Source organism: Ranitomeya imitator, chromosome 2 (genome assembly GCF_032444005.1).
Source record: "Ranitomeya imitator isolate aRanImi1 chromosome 2, aRanImi1.pri, whole genome shotgun sequence".
NCBI classification, from domain to species: domain Eukaryota; kingdom Metazoa; phylum Chordata; class Amphibia; order Anura; family Dendrobatidae; genus Ranitomeya; species Ranitomeya imitator.
The window spans coordinates 752,541,648-752,563,522 of NC_091283.1; the positions used below are offsets into that span (position 1 = coordinate 752,541,648).

At 40.5% G+C, this 21,875-nt stretch overlaps 1 protein-coding gene across 3 annotated transcripts in view; it reads left to right on the forward strand.

The window, feature by feature from the left end:
- Positions 1 to 21,875, forward strand: part of SEC31B (SEC31 homolog B, COPII coat complex component) — a 144,249-nt gene that overhangs the window by 98,071 nt on the left and 24,303 nt on the right. For 2 of the 3 annotated variants that reach the window (XM_069753298.1, XM_069753300.1), the window contains exons 18-22: positions 50 to 223; positions 2,722 to 2,880; positions 4,758 to 4,959; positions 16,371 to 16,655; positions 20,740 to 20,801. In XM_069753298.1, coding sequence (XP_069609399.1) covers positions 50 to 223; positions 2,722 to 2,880; positions 4,758 to 4,959; positions 16,371 to 16,655; positions 20,740 to 20,801 — 882 coding nt within the window. The remainder of the gene's footprint in view (positions 1 to 49; positions 224 to 2,721; positions 2,881 to 4,757; positions 4,960 to 16,370; positions 16,656 to 20,739; positions 20,802 to 21,875) is intronic. The other variant, XM_069753299.1, reaches the window with a different exon arrangement.

Below are 21,875 nucleotides of genomic sequence, written 5' to 3' on the forward strand. Positions count from 1 at the left end.
CGTCACATTTTTGATTTCTTAATTCTCTGTCTGCTTCTTCTTTTTGTAGGACCTAGTGGAGAAGGCCATGGTACTAAGGAAGTCTATTGAGCTCCTCAGAGGGTCCGTACTGCCACCACAAGGGCCTGTGTTAGCAGAGAAGGTCGCACAATATGCCAGTCTCCTGGCATCTCAGGGGAACCTTCCTGCTGCCATGAGCTACTTACCCAGTGACACGGAGGAGGTATGTTAATAATTACCGTATATACTCGAGTATAAGCCGACCCCCTAATTGTGCAACAAAAAACGGGGAAAACTTAATGACTCGAGTATAAGCCTAGGGTGGGAAATGCAGCAGCTACCGGTAATGTCAAAAGTAAAAATAGATACCAATAAAAGTTAAATTAATTGAGACATCAGTAGGTTAAGTGTTTTTGAATATCCATATTGAATCAGGAGCCCCATATAATGCTCCATAAAGGTTAATAATGGCCCCATAAGATGCTCCATATTAAAATATGCCCCATATAATCCTGCATAAAGGTTAATAATGGCCCCATAAGATGCGCCATAGACACATTTGCCCAGTATAATGCTGCACAAATGTTGATTATGGCCCCATAAGATGCTCCATAAAGATATTTGCCCCATATAGTGCTGCACAAACGTTGATTATGGCCCCATAAGATGCCCCATACAGACACTTGCCCCATATAGTGCTGCACAAACTTTGATTATGGCCCCATACAGACACTTGCCCCATATAATGCTGCACAAACGTTATGGCCCCATAGATGCTCCATACAGACTCTTGCCCCATTTGCTGTTGTTGCGATAAAAAAAAAAAAAATCACTCACCTCTATGTCGCTCAGGCCCCCAGCACTTTCAATATTCACCTGACTTCGTTCCGGCACCGCTCCATCTTTAGCGTCTTCTGCACTGACTTTCAGGCAGAGGGCGCGCACTAACCACGTCATCGTGCCCTCTGACCTGAGCGTCACTGCAGAAGACGCTGAAGAAGGAGCGGTGCCGGAACAAGGAGCAGGTGAATATCGCGCAGCGCTCCCCTCCCCATTATACTCACCTGCTCCTGGCGCGGTGCAGTCGCTGCTTTCCCGGCGCTGCTGCTTCTTCCTGTACTGAGCGGTCACCGTTACCGGTCATTACAGTAATGAATATGCGGCTCCACCTCTATGGGAGGTGGAGCCGCATATTTATTACTGTAATGAGCGGTACCATGTGACCGCTCAGTACAGGAAGAAGCCGGGGAGCCAGGGACCTGCAGGGACCGCGCCGGGAGCAGGTGAGTATAATTAGACAGCCCCCGCTCCCCCTCCCCTGCCGACCCCCGGGTATGACTCGAGTATAAGCCGAGAGGGGGACTTTCAGCCCCCAAAAATGGGCTGAAAATCTTGGCTTATACTGGAGTATATACGGTATATGGATGAATTGGTAAATGGATCATTCAATTTTTTCATCCTGTTACAATTGTTGTTCTACCAGGAGAACTCGTGTAGACATAGTATAGGGGGGTCCCCTGCCTGGAGAGCCCCAAACAGGATATCACTTGTATTGCTGGCCACAGCTTCTCTATACTAGAGGATGTTTTGTTATGTAGCATCCCTGTAACCACTCTATGTGCATTTTGTTTCCTGCACCATGGTAAGGCAATGAGAAAATACCTAGCAGGCATTACTTAGAGAGAACCTGTCCGTCTTTTCGTGGTGCCTAAACCACGGGCGGCATGGATCGGAGCCTAGCTGTTCTATTGCAGCCATGTAGGTTTCTTCTCTCCAGGGTTTAAGAGAAAAAATAGTTTGAAGAATCGACTGGAGACCATAAGGAGAGAAGAGACTAATCCAGCGCTGCTCTGACCGGCTTCTCCCCGCCCGGCTCTAGTTGATTGACAGGTCTCTCCCTATGTTCACATGTGGGAGATCTGTCACCAGAGATTTCAGCAACAGCAGGGAGAAGGACTACTGAGGAGCTGTCACTCTGGCTAAGTGGGTGACAATGGAGCCAACATTTTTATAAAGAATTTTTTTCATTCATAATAGTATGGATTTTTAATGTACGCACACCAGTATCATCAGGTGTGAGATCCATTTAATGATGTATTGAGTTTGTTTTGTGAAATCTCGTGACCGATACCCTTTAATAAGTCACTGACCTACAGTGACCAGTTAACCTTACTATGACTGCAGCATATTGCGTCTTTCACAAGTTTGGTAGCATTGAAGTGTTTGAACGGCAAAACCGTGGAACATAGAGTTGCTGGGTCTCCACATTTACTAAGGTAAGTGGTGTAATATGTCATCCAGTGCTGCAGGCTGTGATTTTATGTTGATAGAAGGTATTCATAGGTTTCATGGGGCCCCCATAAATCTCTCAATGTGCCTATATAGACGTATACTGGCCAGATTCATGACAAAATGTGTCACATGTATTTTAACTGTACTTCAAAGCATAGTTGATTACGTACTGGAGTGCTGTTCCCTGCACAATAAGTGGTCCGGAGCATAGCACTATACCCCACCACCACCATCCTCTCTTCGTTCTACTTACTCCTGGAGGTCCCTTAATCCTAGGGATATGCCATTACTTACGATGGTAGGAAGACCCCTTATTTGTGATAATTCCTTATTCTCAAGGTGGCTCAAAGGAATTGGCTAGTAAATCCGGTTCTTTACAATTGCTGCTGTTTAGCATTCTTATATCTTACAATACGTTTATCATTTCAGAGTTCGGTGCGTGAACTACGAGATCGTCTATTGAATGCTCAGGGACAGGCTGCAAATGGGCAGCGATACCCTTCAAAGACATCCAGTAGCTGTCCATTGCCTACAGTCAAACCAAGCAGAGCATCGGAAGGCTTCTCCTATAAAGAAGGAAGCAAACAGGTTTGTGTTGGATCCCTTACACCATATATGTTCATTTTGATAAAAAAAAAAATTTAAGCTGCGAGTAAAGTAGGGCACAAAAAAAAGTAAAAAAAAAAAAAATTGTACTACAGCGATTCCTGCAGCAGGTGGCAGTACAGGCCACGTCATGCTGCTTATACCTTATTTTTCTTACTGATACTTTCTCACATATTATAAATTTAGATCTGAAGTTCTTGTACAGCCAATTCGCTCTTGAAAAGCAACTGTTCTGAGAAAGGGGCAGCTCAGAAATGAAACTCAAGTCCTTCCTTTGTTTTTATTTTTATTGTTTCTGTCTGCAAGTATAAATGTATACAGATTCATCAACTAAAGCTTAGTCATTATAGAATATAAGACCTTAGACAGAATTAAAAAAAACAATAAAGTCCTCCTTTTCATCATTTTTTGCAGTGCACTGTACTAAAGTTTTATGCATGTTTAGAAAAAATTCTGCAGAGTAGGAAAGCTTTCCAAAATAGAAGCGTCAATAGTTAATTTTTATCAGTTATCTAAATTCAAAGTGAGTGATCAGAGGAGAAATCAGATCAATATTTGTTGTGACCTCCCTTTGCCTTCAAAACTGCAACGATTCTTCTAGGTAAATCTGTCACTCGCAGTCTGAAGAAACTCTGTAGGGAGGATGCTCCAAACATCTTGGAGAACTAACCGCAGATCTTCTGTGGATGTCTCTTGTGCAAATCCTTTTAGATGGTTATGGAACCCCAGACAGAGGTGGTCGGATCAGAATTAATGCCGAATTGAAGGCAAATGGTTGTCACACCACATATTGATTTTAGATTTCTTTTGCTAATTAATTTTGCATTTTGTCAATTGATTAAAATAAATTATTTATATATATATATATATATATATATATATATATATATATATAATTTATTGTTATAGCGCCATTTATTCCATGGCGCTTTACATGTGAGGAGGGGTATACTTAATAAAAATAAGTACAATAATCTTAAACAATATATATATATATAATTTTTTTTTAAGAACTCTTTCTTTGCCGCACTCTTTCCTCGCCTGTCTAAAACTTTTAAACTGTGTTGTATATTTATTTAATCCACATTGTGTATTAGGTTTAATTAGCATCGTATAGAAAACTTTCTGCAGTTTTCAATAAACCAACCAAACAAGAACAATTTTATATATCGCAACTCAAATAATATAACAAGTCTGTTCTCCAAATTCCATATACAAATGCCACTTTTAATGATTACTTCAGTCTCCGAATTATTGAACCCCACCTGAATAGAATCACATTTACAGATCATGTATTCTCTCAAGCACATTTGATATACTGAATGGAGCCCTTTTATTAGTAGCATCAAATGGGCTTGAGATAAACCACATCACACCCCTCGCCAGTCCAGGTATTTGACTGTGATGTTTGATTGCATGTTAGAAATATAGCTAACAGCCCCCATACACTTTAGACTAGTGTAGGCTGAACCTGCTGATATTGATGGGTCTGACAGTCTAATGGGAATGGGGCCCGGAATAGATAATGGTCATGGGAGTTAAAGGAGTTGTCTGGTCCAAATTGATAAGTGTGCGGCCACTCTGTGTGACTGCAGACTTATGAATCCTCCCAGTGCACGCTCTGTGTGCTACAAGGATTCGCCAGTTTCTGATCCAGGGACTGGACTTTATGTATGTGTTATACATACTCCCGGCCAGTGGGCGTGGCCTTGCTCTCTCCATACACTTGCTTGGACCAGACAACCCCTTTAAGGATTGTGCAAGTCTGAATTTTTGGGATTCTGTATGTATATGTATGTTTTTTTTGTTTTTCATTTTTTCACAATAAATTGACTATTATTACTTTTTAATATTTGTAGGTTTTATTCCAGTCTCCAGTTAGCACTGTACTTCCACCCCCGCCTTCAGTGCCTTCACCATTCATACCTCAGCCAATGCCCGCTACAGTGCCACCCCCTCCATCCATCCCATTCCAACCTTCCTCTGGCCAGTCTTCTATCTACCATAGATATGGAGCCTGGCAGCCTTATCCAGGGTCACAGCCCCCGTCAGCTGTGCCAGGTGAGTGCGAAATGATGAAGCTCTACAGGGAAACTTATTGATGCATTATGATATTGCATAGCTTTAGTAATCTGTTTTGCAGCTTGATTTGTTTGTTCATCTTTGAAGTCAATATCGACAGATCTGTTTTACAATGCTTGTTTTTCATCAATTTGAAACTGATACAGACTTTTCTTTACTGGATATGTTATAAACGGATGAGTGCTAGTCATGTGAACACAGCCGAAGGCTACATTCTCACCCTGAGGGAAAATGAACAGAACAAGGACATATAGCAGACAACTCGCAGACCTGCGACCTACATGGATCTGCTCACACACTTGAGAAAACTATATACCGTGCCATGTAAAAGTTTGGGCACCCTCTGTCAAAATTATTGTTATTTTGAACATTTAAGCAAGTTGAAGATAAAATGATCTCTAAAAGACCTAAAGTGAAAGAAGAAACATTTACTTTGTATTTTAGGCAAAAAGGTTTATGTATATTTTCATCGTTTACATTTTAAAAATTACAAAAAGGAAAATGGGCAAAAGTTTGGGCACCCTGCATGGTTAGTACCTAGTAGCACTCCCATTTGCACGTATCACCGCTTGTAAACTCTTTTTGTAGCCAGCAAAGAAACTTTCAATTCTTGTTTGAAGGATTTTCATTCATTCTTCCTTTGACAATTCTTCCAGTTCTGTGAGATTCCTGGGTCATCTTGCACGCACTGCTATTCTGAGGTCTACCACTCCACAGATTTTCAATGATGTTCAGATCAGGGGACTGTGAGGGTCATTGTAAAACCTTCAGGTTGTGCCTTTTTGAGGTTTTGTGGATTTTGACATTAGTTTAGGCTCATTATCCATTAGCAGAAGCCATCCTCTTTTCAACCTCATCTTTTTTACAGATGGTGTTATGTTTACATCAAGAATTTGTTGAAATTTCATCATCCATTCTTATCTGTACCAGTGAAATGTTCCTCATGCCATTGGCTGCAATACAACCCCAAAGCACTATTTTTCCACCCCCATGCTTAATGTTTGACAAGATGTACTTTTCATGAAATTCTGTGCTCTTTTGTTCTCCACACATACCTTTTGATCATTGTGGCCAAAGCATTCTATTTTAACTTTATCGGTCCACAAGACTTGTTTCCCAAATGTATCAGGCTTGTTTAGATGCTCTTTTGCATACTTCTGACACTGAATTTTATGGTGGACGCAGGAGAGGTTTTCTTCTGGTGAATATTCACGACTCCAGAGTCTGCAAAATCTTTCTGAAGATCTTTTGCAGTGAAGCGATGGTTCTGATTTTGCTTCTCTAGCGATCCTGCGAGCAGCCCTCACTGAAATTTTGCTGAATTTACCTTGACCTCCACTGATGTGAACAGCCATTTCTTAATTAGATATCGAACTGAGGAAAGGGTAACATGAAAAAGCTTTTCTATCTTCTTATAGCCTTATCCTGCTTTGTGGGCCGCCAGCATTTTCATTTTCAGAGTGCTGGGAACTAGTGATGAGCGAATGTACTCATTGCTTGGGTTTTCCTGAGCATTATCGGGTGGTCTCCGAGTATTTGTGACTGCTCGGAGATTTAGTTTTTGTTGATGCAGCTGCATGATTTACGCTGCTAGCCAGCCTGAGTACATGTGGGGGTTGCCTGGTTGCTAGGGAATCTCCACATGTAATCAAGCTGTCTATCAGAGGCAACGAAAACTATATCTCTGAGCAGTTACAAATACTTGGAGACCACCCGAAAACCCGAGCAACATCGCTCATCACTACTAGGAACCCATGACTGCTCACAGAATGATATGTAATACGGTATGTTGCTCAGTATATATAGGCTGCCATCGTGCTCAGCAGCACATGTCCTTTTTATATGAAGCAATCCACTGCCGAGAACGATAATCTTTTCTGCAGGGAAAAAGAGCATTTCACCCACTCAATGAGCGTTTTGCTGGTTTGCCGTGTGATCTGAAGCCTATTTTGACTGCTCGATTATTGTAAACTGTAAATGGACCTTAGCACAATTTGATTACCTTACCCACATAGACAATTACTAGCATTCTGTAATAGTCATGTGATTACTGCAGCCTCGGCACACATTCATGCAGACAGTGTTTCTCTGCAGTGAAAGAGGAGGATGGAGTCATGTAACGATGGCTTCTAGACACAGTGGAGCTGCAGGCCGGTCTGGGTAATGGGATTTGTTCCCTGTGGATGCAGACCCATGGCAGTCCTGCCTCAAAATCTGGATGTGTTAAATTCTCATAGTGCAGCTAATTTCTCCCCTATCTTATGAAGGGACAACATCCGTGGGGAATAACCGCTGTATTTCCACAACATAATGAGCATGCTGCAGATTTTGACAGTATGCGCTTTTCTTGCCGAAACTTTGAGGTACACCTGGATGTTTGTTTTTGTTTTTTTGTGTGTTTTTTTTTAAACTTCCAAAATATGTATAGTACAGATTTTCTGCATATATTTCACCATTTATTTTCATTTATATATGGCCCCAGTTTGCTATTAAATATTCCCCTACCACTCCTCTGGTCTGCTGGTCAGGTACCTGCTGCTCTTTTCTCCTTTTCTTCCTGCCTGTCGGCACCTGAACTCTGCAGATATACAGTTCTGGCAAAAATTAAGAGACCACTGCACAGTTTTATAAAAATCAGCTTCTCTAAATGTCTGACAGCCATTCCATTCCAGTGTCAGTTGAATACCAACCAGAGTACACCTCATTCTACTTATTGTGCTTCTGATTAGGTGATCACCTGAACCAAATCTTATTTAACGAAGGAAAGTATAAAAAACCCTGCTGTGGTGTTCACAATCCTCTTGCAATAGGACAACCTGGATGGCAAAACAAGCGTTAGTAAAATCCCAAAAGTAATCAGAATGAAAAAATAACTTTTAGTCATGCCAAAGGAGTTGAAAAGAAAAGTCTTGAGTGAGGAAAAGAAGGGCTCAATTCTGGCTTTACTAGCAGAGGGACACAGTGAGCGTCATGTTGCCTCCATCCTTAAAATTACCAAGAGGGCAGTCCATTACAACAAGGTCAAGTAGCAAACATTGGGGACAACAAAGCTACAGACCGGCAGAGGGTGAAAAAGACTCTCTACTGACCAGGATGACCGTCATCCTAGTCGAATATCATTCAGCAACCGCAGGATGACATCAAGTGACCTACAAAAGGAATGGCAAATGGCAGCTGGGGTGAAGTGCAAGGCAAGAACAGTTTGTAACAGGCTCCTAGAGAGAGGACTCAAGTCATGTAAAGCGAGAAAAAAGCCTTTCATCAATGAGAAGTAAAGGAGAGTCAGGCTGTAGTTTGCCAAAGACCATAAGGATTGGACCATAGAGGAGTGGAGTAAGGTAATCTTCTCTGATGAGTGTAATTTTCAGCTTTGCCCAACACCTGGTCATCTAATGGTTAGACGGAGACCTGGAGAGGCGTATAAGCCACAGTGTCTTGCACCCACTGTGAAATTTGGTGGAGGATTGGTGATAATCTGGGGATGCTTCAGCAATGTTGTGATTGGGCAGGTTGTTCTTTGCAAAGGACGTATGAATCAAGCCGCATACAAGGTTATCCTGGAAAAACAGTTGATTCCTTCTGCTCAGGCAATATTCCCCAACTCTGCGTTTTTCCAGCAGTACAATGTGCTATGCCACACAGCTAGGTCAATCAAGGTGTGGATGAAGGACCACCACATCAAATACCTGTCATGGGCAGCCCAATCTCCAGACCTGAACTCTATTGAAAACCTCTGGAATGTAATCAAGAGGAAGATAGATAGTCACAAGCCATCAAACAAAGAAGAGCTGCTTACATTTTTGTACCAGGAGTGGCATAAGGTCCCCCAAAAGCAGTGTGAAAGACTGGTGGAAAGCATGCCAAGGCGCATGAAAGCTGTGATTAAAAATCATGGTTATTCCACAAAATATTGATTTCTGAACTCTTCCTGCATTAAAACATTAGTATTGTTGTTTCTAAATGATTATGAACTTGCTTTTTTGCATTATTTGATGTCTGCAAGCAATGCCGGTATTTGTTACTTTGACCATTTCTCATTTTCAGAAAATAAATACAAAATGTATTGCTTGGGACTTCGGAGACATGTTGTCAGTAGTTTATGGACTAAAAGAACAATTTACATTTTACTCAAAAATATACAGTACCTATAAAGAGAAAAATCAGACAAACTGAAAACTTTGCAGTGGTCTCTTAATTTTTGCCAGAGCTGTATGTATGTATATGTGTATGTGTGTGTGTGTGTGTGTGTGTGTGTATATATATATATATATATATATATATATATATATATATATATATATATATATATATATATTTCCCCTTAGTGACGGAGCCAAATTTTTGAAATCTGACCAGTGTCACTTTATGTGGTAATAACTCTGCAACGCTTCAACAAATCCCAGTGATTTTGAGACTGTTTTTTCGTGACATATTATACTTTATGATAATGGTAAATTTAGGTCTATATGTTTTGTGCTCATTTATAAAAAATATAAAAAATTTGAGAAAAATTTTAAAAAATTAGCAATTTTCAAAATTTTAATGAGTATCCCTTTAATCCAGATAGTCATACCACAGCAAAACATTAATAAATATAATTTCCCACATGTCAGCTTTACATCAGCATCATTTGTAAAATGTTATTTTAGAATTTTAGAAGGTTTCAAATTGTAGCAGCAATTTTTAATTTTTTCAAGGAAATTTACTAAATTTATTTTTTTAGGGACTTATCCATGTTTGAAGTGCCTTTAGGGGTCTCATATATTGGGAAACCCCCAAACGTGATACCATTTTAAAAACAGCACCCCCTGACATATCAAAAACTGCTGTCGGGTAGTTTATTAACCCTTCAGGTGCTTTACAGGAAATAATGCAAAGTGGTATGACAGAAATGAAAATGTGCATTTTTACCACCTAAATGCTTCTAACTTCTGAACAGATTACTACAGCCATCAGACTCTAAGGCCGCTATTTGGTCATGAATTGCCATGGCAAACATCAGGACCACACAATCATGATCTGAGGGCACCAATTGGGATAAAGAGGAAGCCCCCACACTCTGATGTAGTCACTATTGACAGCAGCATCTAAGGGGTTAAACAGATTTGGACGGTGCAAACACTGATCGTGGCTGATGCAGAAAGTTGTCAGCTATAGTGCACAACCGACAGCTGCGGGATTGTTACCTGTATGAAATAAGTGGATTGGAAAACCCTGTAATGTGGCTTAACCTGGCAGACCGTGATGGTTTCTGGTGCAGAAAGGCTGAGACTCCCCATGTTGGTGTGCATGAGGATTTTTTTAAGCACAGGGTCGTTTTTTTTTGTACTGGTGGTTTGCTGTAACAATTTCCTTTGGCCACCTTCATCTTTTCCCAGTTTTACCTCGATTTTCTTTACAAAAATGAACCTAATAAAGAAACTACTCCCTGCCCACATTTTCTATAAAGTTATTAATTGCCTATGAAGAACTTTGGATTCATAGGTGCTGCCTTATATAATACTGATAGCAATTTATGAACAAACAAGGAAGCATCTTTATTTCTTTTTTTTGCAAACACATTACTGAAGGTGGACCCTGAAAACAAATTGGAGATCCCCTGGTGTAGAGCACAGCTCATCCAATATGAAGTGATGCCATACTTGACTTATTATTGCATGAAGTAAACACTTAAGGTGTTTTTTCACTGCCCAGTTATCAAGAACGCGTGCAGTGTAAACAGGCTGCCGATCACCCCAAAAGATCATCGTTCTTAGCGGTGCATTGTACTGTGTAACCAGGGCGTACATTGTTCTCAGCAATGTGTGCCCTGAGTGATCTATTGCAGATATAGCTCATTATGGATCTGAAGTGGGTCGGCCTGAGGAAATAGGCTATTAAATATCTGCTAACTGGAAAATGTTGTTGATCATTGGTAGTTTAACCCCTTAACGACTGCCGATCCGCCTTTTAACGGCGGCATTTAAGGGAACTTAATCCTCAGCGCCGCTTTTTAACTGCGCTGAGTAATAAGGGTATAGCACCCTCCAACGTCTTAAAATCTCCAGGGTCTCCGCTACACCCGGTAGCTGAGCCCCCGGAGAACATGATTTGAGTTGGTTTTTATCGTCCCCAGTGTTGCGATTGCCGTCATTCATAGAATAACGGCGACCACAAAAAAAAGTGTGATTTCCCATTTATTTCTCTCTCCTGATTATGATCTAGCATACCAGAGGAGAGAAAAATGGGGTCCCCTGAGCCTTTCCGGTACCTCTGGCTCCGTCCCATGGCCTTCCACTTCATCTACCCGGGAGGAAATGGTGGGTGCATGCCCAGTGCGTTCGCCGAGATCTATCAGCTGCCACCCGGCAACAATAGATTTTTCCTATTCGTTCATTTTGATCACTGTGATAGACCCTATCACATTGACCAAAATATAAAAATAGTAAATCAAACCCCCCTTTATCACCCCCTTAGTTAGGTAAAAAATAATACAATTAAAAAAATGTATTTTTTTCCATTAGGATTAGGGTTGTGTTGGGGTTAGGGTGTGGTGTTGGGGTTAGGGTGTGGTGTTGGGGTTACGGTTGTGGTGTTGGGGTTACGGTTGTGGTGTGGGGGTTACGGTTGTGGTGTTGGGGTTATGGTTGTGGTGTTGGGGAATAGGGTTGTGTTAGCGATATGGTTGTGTTGGGGTCTTGGGGTTAGGGTGGTGGTGGAGTTAGGGTTCTGTTATGGTTAGGTTTGGGATTAGTGTCGGGTAGGGCTGTGTTAGGGTTGAGTTAGAATTGGGGGGTTTCCTCTGTTTAGGTACATCATGGGTCTCCAAACGCAACCTAGATCCCACCTTTGATTCCAGCCAATTTTATGTTCAAAAAGTTAAATGGTGCTCTCTGCCTTCTGAGCCCTGCCATGCACCCAAACAGTGGCTTTCCCCCCACATACTGTGTATCGGCTTACTCAGGAGAAATTGCATAACACATTTTTGGTGCATTTTTCTCCTGATACCCTTGTGAAAAAAAAAAAAAGTTTGGTTTCAAAGTAAGTTTTTTGTGAAAAAAGTAAAATGTTAATTTTTCCTTCCAAATTGCTTTAGTTCTCATGAAGCACCTGAAGGGTTAATATACTTCTTGAATGTGGTTTTGAACATCTTGAGGTGTGCAGCTTTTAGAATGGTGTCACTTTGGGGAATTTTCTGTCAAACTGCCCCCTCAAACTCACTAAAGATGTGAGGTGATCCCTAAAAAAAGTTTTGCAAATTTTGTTGGAAAAATTAGAAATTGCTGGACACAAATTGTGCTGATGTAAAGTAGACATGTGGGAAATGTTATTTATTAACTATTTTGTGTGACATACTTATCTGTTTTTTTTTTTTCATAAATAAGCGCAATTCATATCGAAGAAATTTTACCTAATCACACATTTGTGAGCCTTGTTAAGGCAGAAATCTATCCCACATTTAGTAGGTATAGTGAGACAAAGGTAAATAGATGAGAGGCAATCTTGGCCTAAAGGCCGAGGTCACACTAATGCATAATACGGGCGAGTTCTATGCGAGAAAACAGTACATAGCACTCGGACCAGTGTTAATCTATGGGGCAGCTCACCGTATTTTTTCTCAGGCATATTCGACGTGCGTGTAAAATCACAGCATGCTCCGACTGTACGCGTATATCGGCCGAGACTCGCCAATGCAAGTCTATGGGTGCGAGAAAAACATCGGACACCACATGGACCATTCATCTAGCTTGCGACCAATACGCACACATTTTCCTCATTTTAGCCCATTGAGCAATTTAATTAAATGGGGAAAGTCAGTGAGAAATGTAAAGCCATACGCCTGTCCTACGCCTATATAGGTGGGAGAATGTGCAGCTGGTGACAGCTTTCAGTAATACTAATTGATGATGGAATATCCTGCTGGACACCTATCATAAGATGGCTGTGTAGCTGGTCACAAGTAATCATGCATATACTGGGTTTAGCTAAATGATGATCATCTGCATTTAACTGAACAGTTGCAAATTGCACTTTAATTATATCTAACAGACCACTTTAAAATAGAATTTTGAAGTACGGGCCGCAGCAGCCTAATTGTCATTTTTTGCCTCTTAGTTTATAATCATATCATTATATGTACCGTATTTTTCGGATTATAAGACGCGCTTTTTTTCCCCCAAATTTGGTGTGAAAATGGGGGTGCGTCTTATAATGCGGATATACCTTTTCGGTACCGTTGATACAGGCCGCAGGCTGGGATGAGGGGGTGTCCGGTGCTGCTGCTCGTGTCCGGCACTGCGGGGTGTCCGGCGGTGCTGCTGGGATCTCTGGTTTCCCCCTGGTACTTTGGATTCCTCCCAAACTTCAAAGCCATACTGATAGGGAATCTAGATTGTGATCACCAATGGGGACAGCAATGATAATTTATGTAAAGCGCTGCACGATATGATTGCGCTGTATAATAAAAAGAAATCAATAATAAATATTTCTATCATCCTCCCTGCATCGGAACCTTAGACTGATCAGTCTCCAAATGTGTCCGTTATCACATTAGGTCATGCTAGATGCTGAATTTGCTGCCTCTATAGACACTTTTGTATCTTTTGGCAAGAAAGGTTTTTAAATCTCCGATAATATATTTTAGAAAGTTGCATAATGTCTCATTATTCCTCAAAATATATATGATGCTACTTTTCTGCAGTCTGAATTCATAATATGCTGGTTTTTGGTGGGAACTGTTCATGAGGGCCACAAAACCATTTCCGCTTAATTCTCATGACATGGCAGGGCTACACTTCCTATAACCGAATTCTCAGAGCAGGGGGTTCTCTGGGAAATTAGGAAATTCTCAAAAAAAAAAAATTAAATTAATACATTCTTAAATACCTTAAATTAGAAAATCACAGTTGTTTTGTTTAGGCAGATTGTCACTAAATGGCATAAAAATTGCTGCTTTCTTGTTCAAGTTGACAGGAAAATGTCTTGGAACGTTAGGACACGTCAGATGCCTATGAGCATGTGCAGTAGGAAGCTCCGCTGCTGTGACCTGTAAAAACCTATCTCCAGGTCACAGCAGCTGGGCTCCCTACTGCACATGCTCAGAGTCCTAACATTTTAGGACAGGTTTCTATCACTGCGACAAGATGACCGCCATTTTTGCTATAGCGATTACCTCCCTAGACGAAACTAGTGTGAATTGCTAATTAAAGGTATTTAGAAATGTATTCATAGCAACATTTTTCTTTTATCTACTTTTTTTTCCTTTCCCAGAGAACCCCTTTTATGTAATGCATTTACTCGGCTATTTTAGCTTTTATGTGACTTATTATTTAATGTAGTACTCAACGTTGTGAGGTCTGACAAGACGATTAGGTGGGGACATGTAAGGATGGAGTTTATCCCTTCGGTATGTGCAGCACTGCGGCACATACTCCTCTGAAAAGGTTTGCTTCGGCTTTTTGTTAATATAGATTAGCCCGTGACTTGTATTTGCAGGTGCCACTTCTTTTATGTGCAATGTAACACTGAAAGAATATTTTTAAAGTTGTATTAAAATTCTGGTTTAGAAGAATGTAGGCTTTAATCCTTTAAATTTCTCTGCTCAGGCAAGCTGGGCTCCTTTTTTTCGTTTAATGCTCACATAATTGCTTTTACTTGCTGGTCATAGAATCAGTTTGATTCTAGACTTCTGCATGAAGTCTGTCACTCTTTGTCTGCAATCCATTTAGATCGCTGAAAGACTGGTGGCCGGTGGGCGGTTACTGGTCACATCTCAAGTGCTTAATCCGCCAACTGTTGCCAAACACTCCAGTGGCTGTGGGAGATTTCTGCGGGTCCTTCATGTTGTTTTGTTCGAATACAATTCTCCTGTGTTGGCTCTTTGTGGCCTTCTCTTTACAAGGGGCCGGGGATATAATAGCAGTGGGGAAATAAGTTTCTCCTGGCCTGTGACTTTCAGGCTGTTGACAAGTGTATTAGTAAGGGAATGTCGCTGTATTTCTTGATTTGTCTCCCATAAAGATTGGCCTGTAATAAACAACATATAGCAACTCTGATGACTGCTTTATAGTACAAGGGAAAGCTGTCCTAGATCAAGTAATGTTTGCATGTGTTCCTTCCCTGCACTTTTTAAAGCAAACCGGTCAGCAGCATTTTGCTAAGTAAACTACAGTCATTGTCAGATTGGCAGTGTTAAACTGATTAAAATGACACCTGGAGTGAAGAAATCCGTCTGTAGTTCTTGTGTAATCAGTGTTAGAAGTTTTCAGTTAATGAGATGCTCGTGCTACAGGGCAGGACTGTAGGCAGAGTCTTATCTTTCTACTCTAGACCAGAAAAACCACGGAAATACCTGCCTACAGACCGCCCCGAAGCACAAACAGTCTGTCTCTCTCTGTCTCTGATGAGGATCATGTTTGTGCCTTGGGGTCGGCCTGTAGGCAGGTCTTTCCTTGGTTTCTTTGGCCCCAAGCAGGAAGATAAGACTCTGCCTACAGTCTCGCACAGGCATATCGTTAACTGAAAACTTCTAACACTGATTACACAAGAACCACAAGACGGATTACTTCACCCAAGCTTATCATGTTAATCAGTATAACAGCAGCAACCTGACAGTATCTGTCATTTACTGAGCAAAAATCCTGCTGACAGGTTCGCTTTAAAGGCTTTTATACTGCTTGTTTGTTTACTGTTAGAGCAAGGTGTCTATATTGTAGCAGTACAGACCTGTCCTCTTCCTTGCATTGGGGGGGCGGTCCCCTTCCTGGCATTGGGGAGGGGGCTGTCCCCTTCCTGGCATGGGGGGAGCGGTCCTCTTCCTGGCATTGATTGTCTGCCCGTTTCAATGTGTTGTGAGGACCTGCACAGGAATGTGGTCTCCACAGGCGCTGCTCTATTGGCAGAGAAGGAAGTGGGAAAGTTTATAGAAAGTCTGCTAATTTGATCTGTTTGTTTTTTTTGCACAACTAAATGTAGCTATCGAAGTAATAAAACAACAAGGATGACCCAAGACTTCATGATGGAGCTTAATTGATATATTTGCCATATGGTTCCCAGTTCTCTGTGTATGCCACTATAAGTCTCCATATAGTCATTTCCACTCTTTAATGGATTAAATAGACATTCTTTAAAGCAGCTTAATATTTTTAATTCATCTTAAACAGAAAGGAGAAGAAATGTGTCCTTTCTCATAGTGGGTCTTTGGCTAACTTGTCATGGAGCTTGGTACAAGTCAGTGAAGTCTTCAAGATGATAGTGATGGTTGTAAAGTTTGCTCAGTAATTGCAGATGAATAAGCTTTGTGATAAGTTGGTAATCATTACCTATGAAACCCAATTTAATTACTGTACTTTCTGTTGCAAAAGGAATATTGTTTAAGTGTTTTATATTCTTATGAATTCTTTACTTTTCAGGAGTCCTGCAGCCTCCTCCATTGAAACCACCTCCCCCTATGTCAACCCATATGTCATTTCCTCCAGCTCCTCTTGATGTTCCTATGAATGTACCTGGAGTATCTAATGTATACCCGCAAGCCTTGGTCCCTCCTGCTTATCATCCTGCGACAAGACCAGGCATTAATCAACCTCCTACACCACCCACCATGACTGCATCCCACGTTCCGTTTAGCTATCCAACAGATATGGGATTTCGAGAAGGAGGACCTGGGGCACCGACCGTCGTGCCACCACCTCCAACAGGTAATTTTTTTTTTCCACTTTCTTCTACCCTCACTTTGTGATATAATTTTAAACTATTTACCAACTTTGCAATAATCCGACAACTGGATCAGAGTGATATGGAAATCTGCTCAAGGAGCAAAGATGTGATTTTCACAGGTAATTTGGAAAAAAAAAAAACTTTTATGGAATGAGTTACAATTAAAAAGAGATATAGATGAGTAAAAAAAACATATAGAGGATAGGGGTCTCCTTTGAATTTGAGAGTGAGATCAGACCTGCTGCAAAACAGTGCAGTATTCTACAAAAAATTCTGTCACCTCCAGTAATAATTAAACAATGCACAAGCAAAATATGAGCAATCATTCATTTTCAAGGATCATTGTTTCTTAAAGAAAAAGCAAAACACTTTGAAGGTGTTTGGTTTCTGTGAATATACCTTATCTAGGGAACATCATGTTACATAACATTCTAATATTTTTTGCGAACTTAGCTGAAACAAGACATGATTTTATAAAACTAGTATGTAGCATATTGGCGAACTATAGTTATAACCGCTATATTGATTAATTTCTTTATCAATAACTTATCCAAAATTGCAGGTATTGTGGAGTGTATGTTGTGGTTAGCAACTGTGAAGAAGAAAAACAAATCTATTAAAAGATACTTTTAATAATTAACACTTAGAAGTATATTCATTTACACAACACTGTTTTTAAAAAGGGATACCAGACAATAAAGGGTCTAAATAGGGATAATCACTTATAGGGCTAACTGACCCTAATCGGCCTTGAAAACTTTTAAGCTTACCTATCAGTGAAGGTTAGTACCCTAAATAGTCGACCTGGCACCCCCGCTCAACTTTGACAGTTCCAGGAAACAATAAATATATAGATCTACACTATCCTTCTGGGGGATCTCCGGTAAGAGTATAAATATGTTGGTGGGTGTACAGAAATATTACAGTGTGTAATGTCATGCCATCCATAAGTCCTGCTACATAACATATAATTCATCTAAGGTGCACATAAACATTCTCTAATGTGCACCCCTAACGATAAGTCACCCACCATGTATCAAGAAAATCCCCAGAAATTGCCGTACTTATCTCAGGAAATAGTTTTCATAGGTAAATGTCCAATCCCTTTGCCCCATCGCGTTTCTCCCCACCAGTCTTGAGGATTATCAGGGGACCTTTGGTAGAGAAGGACCTTAATTCGTCAGAGGGCCAGGTTTCTCCAAACCACAAGGGTGACCATGCTCTTCATTGTATGGTATCTGTTTTTAAAGAGATTATTTAAAGTGGTTAGCAACTGCCAAAAGTGTTCCAGGGAAGGACAAGCAATCAACCAGCGACAGGGTCATTGGCGCAAAAGGCTCATTGATGCGTGTAGTGTATGAAAACTAGAAGGTCTGGTCCTATAGAAGAACTACTGTATTACAAGATGCTTATAAAATGAATGCTGGAGACCTTAAGTCTTTTTGGAGTCCAAGCCCTGGCAGATCAGAGATGTATAAGGAGGCCTTTAATGTGGCTGATCAGTGCACAATGGATATATTAGTGAAAAGTAGTTAAAAGGAGGGCAACCAAGGGAGTAGATAAGTCTTGAGGCAGTCAATTATAGTGGAATAGGTGAGCGAAAAGAATATGGGGGCCGTGGGTTGGGGAAGTGGAAACCTAAAAAATGTTGGGAATATATTGCCATGGACAATTTCTACCTTTCTGCAAATAGGTAATATAGTATCTATAGACTTGGATTATGGTCTGTGGAGTCAATCTTGTCACTAGCAGTGTATGTTCTTGTACATAACAAATACTTACACCGTAATGACTGTAGAAAAGTATTTCATGTCTCCAATTCCTGTTATTTCTAGAATGGAATCCATATTGCTAGTTAGAAGTTAACGGTTTTAAGTTGATTTTAATCAATAGATCTTGGAATAGTAATAACTTCCACAATTGGATGTGTTTATCTCAGCACAGGAACACTTTATTTAATCTTATAAATGTGCCCCTGCTGTGTACTGTGTAATGGCCGTGTCTGATCGTACAGGATCATGGTTTGATCATACCACAGCTCCTGGGCAGGAGAGGAAGGAAAAGAGAGTGTACACACAGGACAGCACAGGATCGAAAATAATTCTTTGAGATCAAGCATTTCACTTCCTGTTTTTTAAAAAATGTTTTATTTCAATCAAATAATTATTTTCGATCCTGTGCTGTCCTGTCTGTATACTCTTTTGCTTCCTCCTCTGCCCAGGAGCTGTGATATGATCAGACCGTGTTCCTGTACGATCAGACACGGCCATTACACAGTACACAGCAGGGGCACATTTATAAGATTATCTCAACACCAAGAAAAAAAATTAATTGTGGAACTTTATTATTATTTCAAGATGTATTGATTAAAATCAACTTTATAATAAATTTTGTTTGTGGGAAAACCCCTTTAAGCATGGCGGACACTTTTCTATCAGGGTGGACTTGACCTATTTGAATGACCGGTTATTTCTAGGCTCCTTTCCCTGGCTGCAGAACAGACATGATGGTACAGGTATAGATTGGGAAGTGCCATTGTGCTTTGTAGTATCCATATTTTTGAAGGAGATTTACTAAGAAAGTTGTACCAAAAATATGGAATTTATGAATATGCTATTTACATAAGTTTTTATATAAATATATATATTATTTTTTTTATGTCATTGTTGGTGCGTAATAAATTGGATGCCAAAAATGACTTTTCATACTTTAAAAAAAAAAATTAAATCAACGTTTTTTGGGTGCAAAATATTAGTGCACAGCCTAAATGCATGCATCTTAGAACACTATTACTAAATCTCCCCTTCTGAGTTGCTTTTTGTCTAGTAATTAGCTTTATGCAAAGTTTGTATTGTGTGTCTTATAACTAATGCAATGCATTACTTGATGCGCTTTGGCTGTGTTTGGCAGTAATACTTTTGGCATATACAACTTGGACTGTATTTGCATTCCTGAAGTGAGAATCCTTGAGATGTGAACTTTGTATAGAGACAGCTCCTTTTGCAAGCATGCCTAATAATATACCTAAAATTATACCTTAGACTAAATATTATGTAACAAAATATCTATAGTCCCAATTGAATTGTCCTGAATATAGTAAGCATAAAGGAGATTTTCCAGTAGTGGAAAACCAGTCTCCTAGATGCAGTTAAATTTTTTTTTTTTTAAATCTGTGCTTTACTCACCCTCCCCAGTCCAGCACTGAGTCTCTGCCACTCTCATTGTCTGCAGCACTGATGTTGATAGAGCTGCAGCTATTTAGTGAGCTCAATGGCTCTACCAGAGTTGACAGCACGTGCCGCTGAGAGCCGCTAAACTCTGTTATTAGCTGCAGCGCTATCAATGTGACGTCAGTGCTTCGGACAATAACCGACACCGGAAGCAGTAGCACAGATAGCGCTGGACCCAGAGAGGGTGAGTAAAGAAGTTTTGTTTTTTCTGTTCTTTTAAACAAACTGTGTCTGTGTGCATGGGTTTTTCTGATACCAGAAAACTTTTTTAATTGTCTAGCTTTAGGGTACATGTCAGCAACCACTCTATGTAGCTGCAGACTTGTGAATAGTCACATTGCGCGCTGTGAGGATTTTCCTGTGACGGCACCAGGAGTGGCGGACGCATAACTGCAAGTAAGGGATTTTCATACTTGTGGTCACGTCCCAACTAGACTTGGGCAGCCTCACTCAGTGCAAGCTTATTGAGCAAGGATGGACCTGTCTAGTCGGAATGTGGCTGGAAGTATTCAAATCTCATATTTTCGGTCACATGACTGCCGCCACTGGAGAATCCTCGCAGTGGGCACACATAGAGTAACTAGAACACATGTAAAAATAGAGTAAAAATGACACACAGACTTCTACCTGAAGGCCAGACAACCCCTTTAACTATTACAACTTTATATCAATGATATGAAATAAAAGTGATTACTCCAATAAAACCCGCCAAATTGTTTACTTTTTGCAAATATATATATATTTTTTTTTTTTTGCAGAAAAGTACCCCCATGATTTTTGTTGCAAAGAACTGCATAAAAATTGTGTGCTCATTTTGTTTGTTGGGTTTTCTTAGCAGGTGAACAAGAAGGTTGGATAGATTCTTTCTCTATGAAATCTAGTATGCAACGGAAGAAGGTAATCTAATGATCGCACGTAAAATGTTATGCAAATGTTTTAAGAACCTAGACTATGCGGGTATATTAAAAGAAAATAAGCACCAGCATATAGAATTAGGGTTCCAAGCCTCCCAGTTATAGACCAAAGCTTCAGTACTATAAAAAAAATAATTGGAGGCAGCCCATCATATAGAAGGTGAATATCTCTATATATAATTGTCTAAGAGGTACTTTCGTCTGTCTGTCTGCAACTTCTGTCACAGAAATCCTGCGTCGCTGATTGGTCTCGCCAGCTGCCTGTCCTGGCTGCCACGACCAATCAGCGACGGGCACAGCCCGGCTGAGAATTAGTCCCTCCCTACTTCCGTCCAGTCAGTGCCCGGCACCCGCTTCATACTCCCCTCCATTCAGCGCTCACACAGGGTTAATGACAGCGTTAACGGACCACGTTATGCCATGGGTAACGCACTCCGTTAACGCTGCTATTAACCCTGTGTGACCAACTTTTTACTATTGATGCTGCCTATGCAGCATCAATAGTAAAAAGATCTAATGTTAAAATAATAAAAAAACAAAAAACCTGCTAATCTCACCTTCTGTCGTCCGCTGAGGCACACGCGGCTGCCGCCAGCTTCCATTTCCAGATAGGCATTGCGAAATTACCCAGAAGACTTAGCGATCTCGCAATTCATCGCTGGGAGCGGAAGCTGGCGGTAGCCGCACGTGCATCGACACAGCTTCGCTGGACGCCGGCAGGTGAGTAGAACTATTTTTTATTTTAATTTTTTTTTTTTTTAACAGGGATATGGTGCCCACACTGCTAGATACTACGTGGGCTGTGTTATATACTACGTGGGAAGTGTTATATACTACGTGGCTGCTATACTACGTGGGCACTGTTATATACTGCGTGGGCTGTGTTTATATACTGTTTGGTACGTGGCCTGTGCTATATACTATGTGGCTGCTATATACATACCTACATACATACATGCATATTCTAGAATACCCGATGCGTTAGAATCAGGGCCACCGGATAGTGTGTGTGTATGCATATATATATATATATATATATATATATATATATATATAT